A 13,622-nucleotide genomic window follows, 5' to 3' on the forward strand; every position below is an offset into this window, starting at 1 on the left:
CAGAGACGGGTGAGATGGTTACAGTGGGCTTCAGCCGTCTCCATTCTGGAAGGGAGAGGGGGGAGGGGGGGGATTGATGATGTGGCCCAGGGCCCGGTTTTTAGGTTCACAAGTGCTTGTCGGGAAGGGCCCCAACATTTCACCATGTGGTGAGACTTCATTCGAGTGGTGATTTTTTGCATGACCCATCTGTGCAGTGTCGCAGGACGTTCGTGCATGGCCAGATGGAGTCAGAAGGAACGGCCCCTCCCCGAAAAGGGAACAAAGCATCCAAAGTGTCGGGTCTGCGGCGCACAACAGGGGTTACTTGCACCTGTCTGGGGGAGGACTTTTCTCTCATGGCCGTTTGGCTCTAATCCCAGCGCCATGGTTCAACCCTCGGGAAGGTAGGCCCTCCCAGCTTTTCCAGCTTTTCCAGCGTCCCAGCTTCGGGGGTAAGAGCGGCTGGGCCCGTTAGTGTCGGTTCTCTCTCGGACTATTTACGGGACGAGAGAGAGAGAGGAGGATCACGAATACCACTACGTATACTGTTTCGCAGTCCAAACATCCCGTGTGGAACAGGGACAAGGTCTCCATTCAGACTCGGTCAATCGTTTTGTCACCGCACTGTCATCAAAGTGGCCGTGCACGAATGAAAGGACCTGCCTAAGCAGTACAACGCCGGTCTCCAACCAGGTCTGGGGCCTGGGGCGACGGCCGCTAATGATCGAAACTAAAATCAAAACCTGCGGGAACGCCAGATTTCCTCGTCCCGAGGATTGGGTTCGAACAGTCGGACAGGGAAAGCGGATCGACTTGCCTCTACCCGGAATGCTGGGTCTCGTTACACGCTTTAGGGGGGGTGACAGGGGGGTGGTTGCCCCAGCTTATGTGCTTTCTCCCTCCTTTTTCTCAGCCCTTTTTCGTCTTGGTTGTTTGCTTTTTCGAGGGCTCGCTCTCGCTCTCGGTCTGGTGAAGTATGTACATGGATGCTTCAACCCTGAAAATTCTAAGTGGTCCCAGTACAATGGAACTACCGAGGTAAAATCAAACACATTATTACTAGGAATTTTATTGCTGCGTTTACTCGTACAAAAAGTAAAAAGAAAAAAAGAAAAAAAGAAAATTCTCATCGAGAAACGGATCAAATCGAAATCGAAATAATAAATAAAAAATAAAATAAATAAAAATGATAATATAAGAAGTGCCCACTTAGTGTACCACTCTGTCGGGACCCAGCCCCCTCCTTTTGCCTTTTGCCTTTGCCTTTGCCCACAAGAGTAAGTGGGCTGGGGAGGGGGAGAAGAGGAGCGGAGGGGGGGAGCAGATCTGCTATCCACTCGTTTGTATTAGCAGGAAATGAGACGCCGTGTGACTTTGTCCGTCGCGCCCCCGGCCTACATTCTTCTCCGAAATCCCCACCATCCTGCAGTTATATGAGACGGATAGCCTCGGATTCCCCCAGTCTGAAACGACGGGAGTCCCGACAATTCTATGCCTGTACGGAGTATATGTTGTGCGACCTGGGCTGAAGAGCTGGTCCCAGTGCCCAGTGCCTACCGCCTCCGATTCATGGGCGAACATGTACGAGTATGCACATACTACTAGTAGTAGTTAGTAGTATGCAACTGCGTTGACTAACCCAGTAACTATGTACTCGTTAGTTAGCATGCATGTACTCCGTACATGACTCGTTGACTGTTAACTGTCAAATTCTGCTTCCGTCAAGTTCCTCCGCGCCCTCGCGGAGATTCCAAATACGAGCTTCGATGGATCTCTGGATCTCGGGCCTCGGGGTATTATGGAGTCGTTTGTCGGTGCGTTCGTCTATTTTTCTTCTTCCTTTTTGCCATTGAGCTTCGCACGTCATGCTTCTTTACTCTGTTCCATCTTAGTCGGCTTATGTAGAATACATCGGTGGCTGTCTTGTAGTTTGGTACGCTAGTTGTGATCGTCTGTCGATTGGTATATATTCGATCTAGCGTTGAAAGTCACGGTGTCATGGTTCTTTGAGATTGTTTCCAGTCTGGGTCTGGGAAGCGAACTTGAACGGCATAGGAATCTTGGAAATCAGGTACGGAGTCCAAAAAATTCCAAGCTGAGGATATCCAATAGTTTCGTTGTTTTGATTTGCTTTTTGTTGTCCCATTAGCCCGGTGTGACCTTGCTGATCGGATCGCAGCTCTCGGATTGGGTTATAGTACTATATTTTTGCTTATTCGGGCTTACATTACCATAGCTTCGGGTTCTCTTACCTGGGCACCAAAGGGATGGGCTTGGGTTTTATATCCTCCCCAAAAGTACAATCGACCGAGAGCTGAGAAGTGTATTATGCCCAATTAGGCATTATTGTACGAGAAGAACTACCAACGCACTGACATTCAATAAAGTCGATACTAACACTGTACGCTGCTTATGATGACCTCATGGACATATTCCAATTCATAATGACTATGACGTCGGGCTGAATCTTCTACCTATCTATGTAGCATCCGATGCGAGGGGTCAAGTAATTGATCTTATGACAGCTGCATTGTGGTGTATATTTGTTGCAAAGCAAACCCTTTTCGTGCAGACCTCCAGATTATACTGAGCCCAGCTAACAATTTAGCCAACACCAACTCTACTAGTATTTCAACTTGTATCGAACTTAATCACAGGACCTGCTCAGATGCAGCTGATGACGACATATGCTGGGTAGATTCATACCTAGTACCTACTAGTACTCGTCTAGCAAGATCTTACGACAAGAAATTGTCATTATTTCAACTGAAGCGTGACGGATCGAATGTTGCTCCAAGCAGCTACTGCTATATCTTTTAGTAAGTATACCCTATCGCGAGGATTCCAAGTTATATTAGTAGTATTAATTGAGTCTGAAATTCAGGAATGGCTAGTGAAATCGCACCTTGGTATTTACTTAGCATTGAACTAACATAACACACTATATCTCCATAATAGAAGGTAGAATATTTGTACAGCATGAGGAAGTGGAGTTACATTAAATTAACGCTGAATGCCCTCCAAATTAGTATGAACTAGTCATGGTCACTAAGCCATTATGAACGCCATTCCATTATGCACCGCAATCACCAAACCATGACCGTACAACGTAGGTCGCGGTCTGTGAGTGTCGCTTGTAAACGCCATGCACCCGAATAAAAGGAGCGAAAAGAATCGCCACAACGCAAGAATAAAAAGACATGCACCGTATACAACCTGTGTAGCTTCTTATGCTCTCCTCGCCCGAGATCGCTCTAAATGGTCCGGCATTATAGGAGAGCAGATATGTACCAGGGAAAGTAGCCTGCCATCAACAAGGGCCAGTCATGCCAATCGACTGTACATTCACCGCGTGTCTTCTCGTCCAGTCATGAATTTCACACTGGCCGAGATAATCTCCATCACGATTTTGATTTCGTCTTCCGTGCGTGGCGCATAAATGAGAATATATTCCGCAGGTAGATCAGGCAATGTCCCAAAGGATAGGTATGTCATAGCTGATGTACCCGAGAAACCATGGCGCTGGCCCCATCCCGCATCGAGTATTTTGATACCTGGTGTAAATGTTAGTCCCGAATTGCTTCTCGGCTGGAAGGGAAACGCAAATAACGACATACAGTCTGCAGGCGACAAGACGGCATGCACGGAGTGGTCATAACCCTGATGAATATGCGCAATCTCTCCCGCCATGCTCACAGCCAGATCGGTTATGGGAAGGTGGTCCGCTAGGAAGAATCCATCTGCATGTTGCTCCAGGTTGGATTGGTGGAATTTAACGAGGTGGTGGTTACGCAAACCGAAGGATCGGAACGCAGCGCGGAATTTCTGCGATGAGGTCCCGATTAGCTATTGGCCACCATATAAACAATTGAATAAACCCAGTGCGACCCTGAGACGCAGGGTCCGCGGACCCAGATGTTGGAAACCCCAAAGGAAACTAGGCCATATTCATTATAACTGCTATGCATACCTCCATGATATCCTCGTCTGGAATTTGTGTCAACTGGCGCTGCGGCGCAACATGCGGGCCCACCTCGGGCCTGGCCTCAGGCGATCGCGTAGCCAGTTGTTCTTTGGATAGTGTCAAATATCCATCACCACCCATCCCGTGGCCCTCGGCGGCGTCGATGCGACGCGAGTAGACTTCTGTGTCGAGCATCTCCCTGCGGAAGGGCTGGAAGAGCAGGCGCACGATCAGCCAGCCGATGACATTATTCGGGACGCCTCCTTGGCCGTATGATTTGAAGGTGCGGTAGTCGCGGTAAGCGGCGGGGAGGAGGATGGTGGTAGTTCCTAAGAACGCGGCGGTGCCGAGCGCGAGGTTGACTCGGTCTTGGTAGGAATGTGGAAGGCGGAGAGATGGAAGCGATGAGAGGATGGAAGCGAGCGGCATGATGGGTTGGGTGTGCTCTCTCTCTCTCGCTCTCTCGGGGGGTGTTGAGGTGTTGAAGGTAGGTTGAAGAGGCGTGGGAGGCCCCGAGGTCTCATAAAATGATTGCGGGCGCTGGGGCTGACGTGCGATTAGCCCGACTATGTATGGCGGAATTCGGGCGCAACACTAGGGTCCGTTGAAAGTTGGGGGCCGTGAGAGCCTCGCGTTGTTCTTCTACTCTCTACTGAATTGGTTCTTACAGTGGAATTGATAGTAGTAGTTATATTTATTTAATAATGCGCGCTGAGTCCTCTGCGTAGCTACTTAATATATACAAATCCGATGCTGGTAGCTTGGAGGGGAGTGGACTTCATCGCATCCTATGGCTTGTACCTCGGGTACTCAGTAGCTTCTATCTTATCAGTGGAGACCCGCCCAATAGCGCTGCCCGTGGTGGAGACAGGGTCATGTCGCCGTTGCAAGGTGGGATGATGTGATGGAGCGCTTGCTCATGGTCCCTGTCGTTCAAATTCCAGGTGATTTAACACTAGCGTCCCCCTGCGTCGAGGAAACTCGTGGCATAGCCTTCTCGGTAAGCTTCCGTGACGAGTATAAGCGTGCATTGATGGTGGTGGTGGATGGAGGTGTGCATCCGATGTGGCAGGTTCATATGCAGATCTCTTCGAGAAGCTGCACATTGGTAAGTGGCGTCATATTCAGTCTTCTTTGCTGATGGAACTGAGGGAATGCGCAAGCTTTAATAACACAACACTCTCCGTGGCGGCGAAGTAGTTCAAACTGCTCGTGGTTAGTCAACCTGATTCAACGAGGAAGGTGTGTGTACATATCGGACTAACCTATCCATGAGAATGCGCAGGTGGCGGTTGAAATGATCCTCATAGCGTCTGAGAGTGTCTTCGAGCTTGACTATGCGCGTCGAGTCATATCCTCGACTGTCCTCCACGGCCTGGTCAGGATCAGCCGAAGCCAGTGCCCGTGAAAGCGATGCGGCGGTCCAAGACGCAAACATGGTGCAACAAGTCAGCAATTTGGAATGAATCTAAAAAGCCGTCTACGGTTAGTGCTGTTTCTTTGCATAAAATGTATAATTCCGACGTACCTTGAGAAGTTTGGCCTGCGTGAGCATACACTCTTTCAGGCAAGTGTCGAGGAAATCCACATGGTCCTGCATCAGCTCGTCGACCGTCCGGTTGGCTTGCTTAGTGCCATTCACAGTCTCTTCGGATCCATTGGCATCCTCTGCCCCATTAACTCGTTCCATCAATCCCACCCAGTTCGGCTCGATGACCTCAGCCGTGCAAAAGTACAAAAGTTGTTGCACAAACACAAGCATCTTCGCGCGCAGGTTCCACGCACGCCGCTTCCAGAGTTCCAGTCTCCGATCTGATGATTTATGTCGCCAACTCATAACCTTATTTTGATCTGCCCAGGAGGTGACCAGCAGCGTCTCCAGATGGCGTAGTGATAATAAATGGCGGAAAATGAGTTGATATCTCAGAACCGTTTTGCGACTGATGACGAGCGAAAGTGGGAATGGCACAGAGTAGTCCAATTCTAGCGCATCAAATCCTACAATATTGTTCTCATCGTCGGAGCTGTGAGAGGTCGAGGCTTGCTGCTTCTCAAATGACGCCTCGGGATGGTCTTGGTCGATGCCAGAGACACTCACCACCTGCATCAGCCATCTTGTTAAACCGATCTTGTTCATCCGTACTTTGACATCTTCTTTGAAAGGATCCTGTGCAGCAATGCTGCCCGGCTGGCGCAGTACCAGATCGAGTAGCGATTGGAGTTTACCCTCATTCACAACTCGAGCCGGTTTGCGCAGCTCAGATGCGCTAAGTTCAAGGAAGTAGGAAAAGAAATCAGATCGATCGAGGAAGAAATAGTGTTTGAGTGATCGGAATCGCGTAGTCAGCGAGTTTTTGGTGAGAAGAAGATTGAGTAGAGATGCGTTGGCGTAGGTATAGGCTGCATTGACATTCTCCAGGAATCGCGGGTCGTCAAGAGTCTTGGGAACATCCTTGACGGCTTTGCTCACGTCAACACCACCACATTCTCGTACCACGTTGAGATACTTTCCTGCGAGAAGAACCTTGTCCCTCACACTCTCGAGCTGTGGTGGAACCTCGGTGTCGCGGATCGTATAACGCTTCTCCCAGTATTCGTCGGTGTAATCCTCCTCGAGCTTCTCACGTTTAATCCACTTCTGCTCCTTGATCAAGAATTCCGCATGGGGGTCTTTGATACCACCGTGGTGCAACCACTCATTTAACATGTTCATGTAGGGACGGCTGGCATCGCGTAACAAACCCTGTATGAGAGACTTGCTGGTCGGGTCTCCTGATAACGTAGCAAGCTGCTCTGTCAACAGGCCCAGGACATTTCCTCCTTTGCAAATCTTCTTGCTTGCCATAGCACCAGGCACCAGATCGCCTCCCTCCTTGAGCTGCTCTAGGATGTTATCCACGTCATCAAAGTCATCGATGGATTCGTCCAGATCATCCGATTCCAGCAATCCATTGCGCTTCAGAAGTTCTTGTCCCAAAAGGTAGAGTTGGGCAAGGCATTGGCTGGTCGGCATCGTATGCAAATGAAGTTGGTGTAGGGTGAACGTAGGGTTATTCAACAGCTGGCCTTCCAACTGAGCGATCAGGATCAAATAGTCCTTGAGGAGTTTGCGGATAGACGCACAAAGTGCATGGCTAACAGCGCCATACTCAGCCCGACTCTGAATTTCCACGAAAGTCTCCATTGCACTATAATGCGTCGCCATCTTCAACATGGACTGGGTGAGATCTCGTAGGGTCGGGTCCAAGCCTGGCGCTAATTGGTAAGTGGGACCAGTAAGGCGGTCCTTCTCCGCGGCTGGGTCATAGGCGCTCTGGTAGTGAATATATTGCCCTTCGAAACCCATAAACACGAAAAGTAGATCCTCCAGGATGGCAGCTTCCTGCGCGTCTGACGAAAGCTCACGAAATGGGGAAGGAGCAATGGATTGAGGCGCATTTGAAGCTAATGGAGGGACTGATACACGACTGGCGAGAGGGGCGGTTGAGTGAGGAATGAGACATGCTTGCGGATCCCATGGCGCTGTGTATACAAACAAGTTAGTACGTCTCATCTCGAGGTACAGCGAATAGGAGCAAGTCACTTACCTTGGCTAACCTCCGTCTCCTGCTTTGTAGCTGTTGCTGGTCTTGTATGCGCAGCAGGTGGTGCCTTCTTGGCCTTCTTCTTATCCGAATCATCGAATTCCCTTCCGGCTCGCCATTTCTCCGCCAGTACTGATCGCTCCATATGTTTTCCGGTTACTTTTTTGACTTCGCGTGTTGTTTTGTATTTCGGACTGGTGGTACTTGTACGCAAAGGGTCCATCTTATCGTTTTGGAGCGGCGATTGGGCGCCGTGTTTGAGCTTGTCGGCATCGACGCGACTGGAGGCAACGCGGGGTCGAGCAGAGCTGATGTTGCTAACGCGACGTTCAGGGATGGACATGATCCCGGAATGGGGTAAGCGATATCATGTAAGAAAAAGAAAATCGAAACAGCAAATAGAAACAGAAACAGAGGCGCGAAAGCTAATCAGCCCGGCGCGAGGAGGTGCAGTGCGATGCGATGCGATGCTTCCCAATGGTTGGGCGACATTCGTTCACCGCCCGCCGCGCAGGCAAACGTGAGTTGCGTAGGTTACGAGCTTCCCGAGCTTCGTCCTTCGTCCTTCTCAGTCCAATCCACCACTTCCTCCCTCCCATCCCTTTCACCTTCTCGGGATTCTTTCGAACTCATTAATCTCTTTGGTGATATCCTCTGTCTTCAGTCAACCCGCCCAATATGTTCATTGCCCGATCCGAATATGGTAAGCTCCGTCATATCTCACTCCACTGCCCGGGTTGCTAACAGCTTCGAATAGACCGTGGAATCAAGTACGCATCCTAGCCTAGCTATCCCTCCCATTGCATCGAATCTCGTTCTCTAATAATGGCTCGCCCCATACAGCACCTTCTCCCCTGAAGGTCGTCTGTTCCAGGTCGAATACTCCCTCGAAGCTATCAAGCTAGGTTCCACAGCAATCGGAGTACGTTCCAGCCCCGTCCAGCCTATATTCCCACCATCTTCCATCGCAATTATACACGGAAAGAGAGGAGGGACGATGCGTTGCTATGACTAGAGAGGCACTTGTCACTGCCACCCGGAAAGCACCCCGCTAACATTGGTCAAGGTTGCAACATCGGAGGGAGTCATCCTCGGTGTCGAGAAGCGTGTGACATCCACCCTGCTCGAGGCCTCATCGGTAGAGAAGATTGTCGAAATTGATCAGCACATTGGTTGCGCCATGTCTGGTCTGCAAGCTGATGCCCGTAACCTGGTCGAGCACGCCCGTGTCGAATGCCAGAACCACGCCTTCCACTATGCCGAGCCCTTGCGCGTTGAGAGTACTACACAGGCCATTTGCGACTTGGCCCTCCGATTCGGAGAGAGTGGAGATGACGAGGAGAGTGTTATGAGCAGACCGTTTGGTGTTGCTTTGTTAATTGCCGGATTTGATGAGGATGGCCCTCAACTGTAAGTGGCCTTGCTGGGTGTCAATCCCTTATATCTTGCACGGGATTAAGTCTCTAACCGTCAATTTTAGGTACCACGCTGAGCCCTCCGGAACATTCTACCGATATGATGCCAAAGCCATCGGCTCTGGAAGCGAGGGTGCGCAGGCAGAACTGCAAAATGAATACCATCGTTCCTTGACGCTGGCCGAGGCTGAGACCCTGGTGTTGAAGACCCTGAAGCAGGTTATGGAAGAGAAGCTGGATTCAAAGAACGTCCAGTTGGCCAGTGTTACCAAGGAGAAGGGATTCCGTATCTACAATGACGAGGAGATGGGCCGGGCTGTCGAGCAGCTGGGTGGAAACCAATAAATGATTAGCACGTCTGGATTTTAGCCGCGATAAATAATCTCAATCCACCTCTGTCGAGGTAGAGAACAGGTGTACGCATATCTTTATTCAATCTTATAAGAACTCCATAGGTCTATTCTACTCAGCTGGAGGTAGTATCGAGAAACGGGGGTGTTTTCATACTGGCCAACGCTGCACAATCATGACTATACAATCATGCTTCTATTCTCTTCAGCAGCCACTCTGGAATCGCCGGTTTCTGATCCCACTGCGTACGCCAGTTTTCGACCTGACCCGGTAAGGCATAGACAGCTGTTACCAACCAAAGATCTTGACCTGGTGAAAGATCAATCCCCAACGAAGGTAATAGTGTCCGCCCATGAATGATATTAGAATTCGGGTCGGCGAGCACAATTCGACCTGTCCGCGAGCTGGAAGAGTACAGCTCAGTGATGCCCACAGCCCCAGCTGATGAAACCACTAATGCACTACGATCATCATGCACTGAACCCTCCGATTCACCTGATTTCATAGGCCCAAGCATCCGACCATTATCACTGCGGCATCCATAAATAGCAAAAGCACCCTCGGAGGTTTTGAGTGCTCGGCCTGTGTGCACACGATGTGCCCGTATATGCCAATTGGGTGTCTCGACTGACGGTGGGATGAGAATCGTCTCTATCTCAACATCTGGCCATGGATTCCAGCTAGACACGAGTACCGGAGTCCCATCTGAGCCAGGCTCCTCAAAATGAGCATCCACAGCAAGTCGTCTCGTGTGCCAAAACTCCCCGCCATCTTCAGACAATGCAAGCATGCTATCTGGCGCGAATTGTTCAAGCTGGTAGGAACCTGTAGGCACGGAATATCCAAAGGCAGAACTATATGCGAACTTCCCATATTTGGCCTGCGTAGCTCTCATTGGGTAGTGGCACGCTTGTCCAGAGGAAAGGAGGAATGAGTGACCTCCTCGACGTATACTTATATGCTTGGGATATTTGAGAGCAACAATTTCCGGTAAGGAGGAGGGGTATGGCTCTTCTTCCGAGGCCCAGAATGGATGCGATTCAGGTAACGCCAACGGAATAAAGGAGAGACAGCACCAATATGGAGATCCAGGCGAGTTATAGTTCTCAGTCAGGTACATATTCGCATATGAATAGCCAAGATTGAGAGTGCCGTCATTGTTGAAAATGTCTTCTTGTGTCGCCCACCAGCGGAAGTTCCGTAATAATAGTCCCTTAACTACACCCCAGGTCAATGGTCCTGGCAGTTCCACATCTGCGAAGCCCAGAGCTCCCCAGAATCCAACCATGGCGAAGCGATAGGTTAGAGATCGGCCGAACGGTATGGCCCGACCTAAAGTATCGAGCATCTTCAGTTAGCATTTTAGATACCTTATTAACTTCACAATGAAACATACCGTCTGGGTTGAAGTAGTACACGAAATCCTTCGCAAACTCCTTGGCTCGCTCACGATATCTCTCAGCTCTCTCGGGATCGAAATCGCCAGCCAGCTTTGAATAGAGCAACTGCAAGAATTGAATAGCGAAAGAACCCGAGTAATAGTCCATCTGATGATGACTTTTAGGCCCATCATTGCTCCAGCCTCCACCGACATGGAAAGTATCCAAATGATCCATATCGGCTTCGATGCGTGCAAGAGAGTAAGAAGCACCATTCTTCCGTAGACCTAGATTCGCGAAGACCCGAAACCAAAGCCTGCAAAGAGAAAAGAAACTAAAATCAGCTAGGTCCGATATCATGTCATACCGAGGATGGTAACATACCAATTTGTATTAGGCATTTCCCGTGCATTGATACTCGCAAGCCAATTAGTCACATTATCCTTCTGGGCCTGCGTCAACGGCTCCCAAAAGACATGCGGCGCAACAGCAAGTGTGAATCCAATAGGACACATCTCAACCATACGCTGATCCGAATCTTCTATATTACCCCAAAATTCAACATGGTCCGGATCAGTGCCGTTTATGATTCCTTCGCGCCAGCGCGCAGCCTCGACGTAGTCATAATTTCCCGCAAGCAGAGATGCCAGAGCCCAGAGTGGTCGTGCATAGCCCTCGATTTGGGCGCCGCCCTCGTCGAAGCGGGTTGTTGAGGTTCCGATTTTCACGCGACTGCCACCTGGAGTAAAGAGGGGAAGTAAAGGGTCCAATAGTGCGCGGCATGCAGCTTGCAGATCCGCACGGGTGCGAAAGGGTGAGTTGCTGAAGGCCTGTGAGGGCGTACTTCCGTTTGCTTGGATAGACATTATACAGAATACTTGGGCTTTTCAATTTTAGAAATTATTCCCAGTATACTAACCTTCAAGTTAATCACGGGGCCTGGAGAGTTTGGCTATATATAACAAGCTCGATCGGAGTATTTCCCCGAAATCCGACGTGGGAGAATAGCCTCTAGGGCTCGCCTGATCTAGTGAGCCCCCACGCTAATTATGTAGTAGCGCACCTTGGACAGGAACCAAACTCGGCTCATTGAGTTCAGAAGAAGCATAGTCTCATCTTGGTTGGTGGGTGTTTATTCTACCATATTCCGGCTAAAAGTCTATCCTGGCAAAACCGGGTGATTTGTAGGGTCCGCGGGGTATGCGATGTCACGTTTCCCCGCATTTAGTATTACTTGAAGAATGGCTTCTCGAAGTCGATGAGTTCGTTATTCTGGTTTTTTCTCTAGGTATTGCATTTTGATCAGTTGTCCAGTAAAAATCTTGTGTTACGGTTCCTTATAGTTGTCGTAGGAGGGGAGTCCCTACGTTTCCAACACTGGCTAACCTCCCATCGATTGCTTCTTTATAGTGCGTTTGGCTTGTTGGTTCCCCTCATTACCCGAACACACCACACATAATAAAACACAATCAACTCCCATCCATAATATGAAAACCAAAGCATCATTTATCAACCTAAGAAGGAAGCACCTTCGAGGCAATCGGTAGACTTGGCAAAATTATTGGAAGTACATTTCTCATGTTCTTTCGGTCCCCGGGACGATCCACCAAGGTTGAAAAAAGAAGCTCAATTGAATAAAAAGGAAATATTATGATTGTTATTATTGAGACACCTCGGGGAGGATGGTAGGATGTTGCAACGAGAGGCTTGTGTTTTTGAGGTTTGAGGCAAGATCCGTGCCACTGCCCTTTAATTATTTCCTTCCGAGCTTTGTTTGTATTCTTGATTGGCGCCATGGCCAGCACCACTGATATCGCCCTTGCCACCTCGTAGCCACAAAACGCCGAGTCCGGCAACGGCCAAGACTGAGGCTATGATCAGTCTACGGTACAGCCTTCTGGTCAGCCTATGTTGCATTTGTGTGAAGTTGGTGAATGTATCCGAGTGCTTACCGCCGCTGGCCGCCTGGCTCTACCTCCTTTGCCTTCTCGTCGATAGAGTAGCTCCTCCGAGTACTAAGAGTTGGAACGGGGAAGCAAGCTCTCGTAACTGCCGGTTGCAATGGATTTGCTGCTAGCCGGCGCATTGATAATGTCCGAATGGAAATAGTTTGCACCATGTTGAGTAGAGGGAAAAGTGAGCACTTTATCAAAATAGTTCAGATGAGGGATGTGAGGCCAAGCCTTCGGAAAATGGAGTTGATAGAATATGCCCCCACATTACAGCAGCTACGAGAATATTTCTTATAAATGGCGAAACCCCACATGACGAGTTCCGGGGAGCAGATGTGGAGCAAACGCGCTCTGCAGAAAAGTTACATCATGAGGCAAGAAAGAAGTATCGCCTCATAAAACAAGAAACAACTCTTTGCTTAAGGGCTTGAGACGTCAGTAAAAGGTCAAGATTAAGCAGATGACTGAAAAGATCGGCACGCAGCAATCTTGGAGTTTCTTTTCCAAGTTTTGCGCTACTCATGTATGATCGGAGCGGATTGGCAAGCAACGCTGCAATGCTCGACCATCAGCTATTGAGATCGTAAGGGTGATTCTCACGCGGAGGATCCGGCTGCTCAAGGCGTTAGTCACCAAAGCCTAGAGTTGGAGTATCCTGGTCCGTTTCAACATATGTACTAAGTATCGGCTTCGGAAGCCTCCAATCAAGGGTCAGAGAGAAGAAGAAGACCGATTCAGCGAAAGAGGGCCATAACAAGTCAAAGACTCGCACCAAACAGGAATTGAATGTCTAGTGGCCAGAAATATTCCTGCTCTCCAATTTTCGCTGTTAATGACTTATTCCAGCTCAATCTTGCTTTTTGTATTGGAAAAGGTTGGGTTCGGAGTGATCAGGGTACGGTCACCTGACGTCATTCATTGTCATAGGCGGGGGAACGTTAATTGTATTCTGCATTATATTAGCTTCATATTCATGTTATCTTACGAACACACTG

At 49.4% G+C, this 13,622-nt stretch overlaps 5 protein-coding genes across 5 annotated transcripts; 1 reads left to right on the forward strand and 4 right to left on the reverse strand.

Moving 5' to 3' along the window:
• Positions 1 to 3,327: 3,327 nt before the first annotated feature.
• On the reverse strand, positions 3,328 to 4,375 carry N7481_011630 (uncharacterized protein; the record flags this gene model as incomplete). The annotated part of the gene is made up of 3 exons (XM_057270849.1): positions 3,328 to 3,536; positions 3,600 to 3,807; positions 3,953 to 4,375. 3 exons carry the CDS (start codon positions 4,373 to 4,375, stop codon positions 3,328 to 3,330), a joined length of 840 nt encoding a protein of 279 aa, XP_057118023.1.
• Positions 4,376 to 5,070: 695 nt separating this feature from the next.
• On the reverse strand, positions 5,071 to 7,873 carry N7481_011631 (gamma-tubulin-complex subunit SPC97; the record flags this gene model as incomplete). Its single annotated transcript, XM_057270850.1, has 4 exons — positions 5,071 to 5,152; positions 5,212 to 5,414; positions 5,475 to 7,499; positions 7,544 to 7,873. 4 exons carry the CDS (start codon positions 7,871 to 7,873, stop codon positions 5,071 to 5,073), a joined length of 2,640 nt encoding a protein of 879 aa, XP_057118024.1.
• Positions 7,874 to 8,208: 335 nt separating this feature from the next.
• pup2 (proteasome core particle subunit alpha 5) lies at positions 8,209 to 9,290 on the forward strand (the record flags this gene model as incomplete). Its single annotated transcript, XM_057270851.1, has 5 exons — positions 8,209 to 8,233; positions 8,288 to 8,300; positions 8,374 to 8,452; positions 8,597 to 8,940; positions 9,011 to 9,290. The coding sequence occupies 5 exons, from the start codon at positions 8,209 to 8,211 to the stop codon at positions 9,288 to 9,290; spliced, it is 741 nt and encodes a 246-aa protein (XP_057118025.1).
• Positions 9,291 to 9,483: 193 nt separating this feature from the next.
• On the reverse strand, positions 9,484 to 11,541 carry N7481_011633 (glycoside hydrolase family 154 protein; the record flags this gene model as incomplete). The annotated part of the gene is made up of 3 exons (XM_057270852.1): positions 9,484 to 10,628; positions 10,693 to 10,991; positions 11,060 to 11,541. 3 exons carry the CDS (start codon positions 11,539 to 11,541, stop codon positions 9,484 to 9,486), a joined length of 1,926 nt encoding a protein of 641 aa, XP_057118026.1.
• An 883-nt stretch (positions 11,542 to 12,424) lies between these two features.
• N7481_011634 (uncharacterized protein) lies at positions 12,425 to 12,794 on the reverse strand (the record flags this gene model as incomplete). Its single annotated transcript, XM_057270853.1, has 2 exons — positions 12,425 to 12,572; positions 12,628 to 12,794. 2 exons carry the CDS (start codon positions 12,792 to 12,794, stop codon positions 12,425 to 12,427), a joined length of 315 nt encoding a protein of 104 aa, XP_057118027.1.
• Positions 12,795 to 13,622: the final 828 nt, after the last annotated feature.

This window comes from Penicillium waksmanii (genome assembly GCF_028829765.1).
Source record: "Penicillium waksmanii strain IBT 27052 chromosome Unknown utg000009l:1.0-4314994.0:1.0-4318279.0, whole genome shotgun sequence".
NCBI classification, from domain to species: Eukaryota; Fungi; Ascomycota; class Eurotiomycetes; order Eurotiales; family Aspergillaceae; genus Penicillium; species Penicillium waksmanii.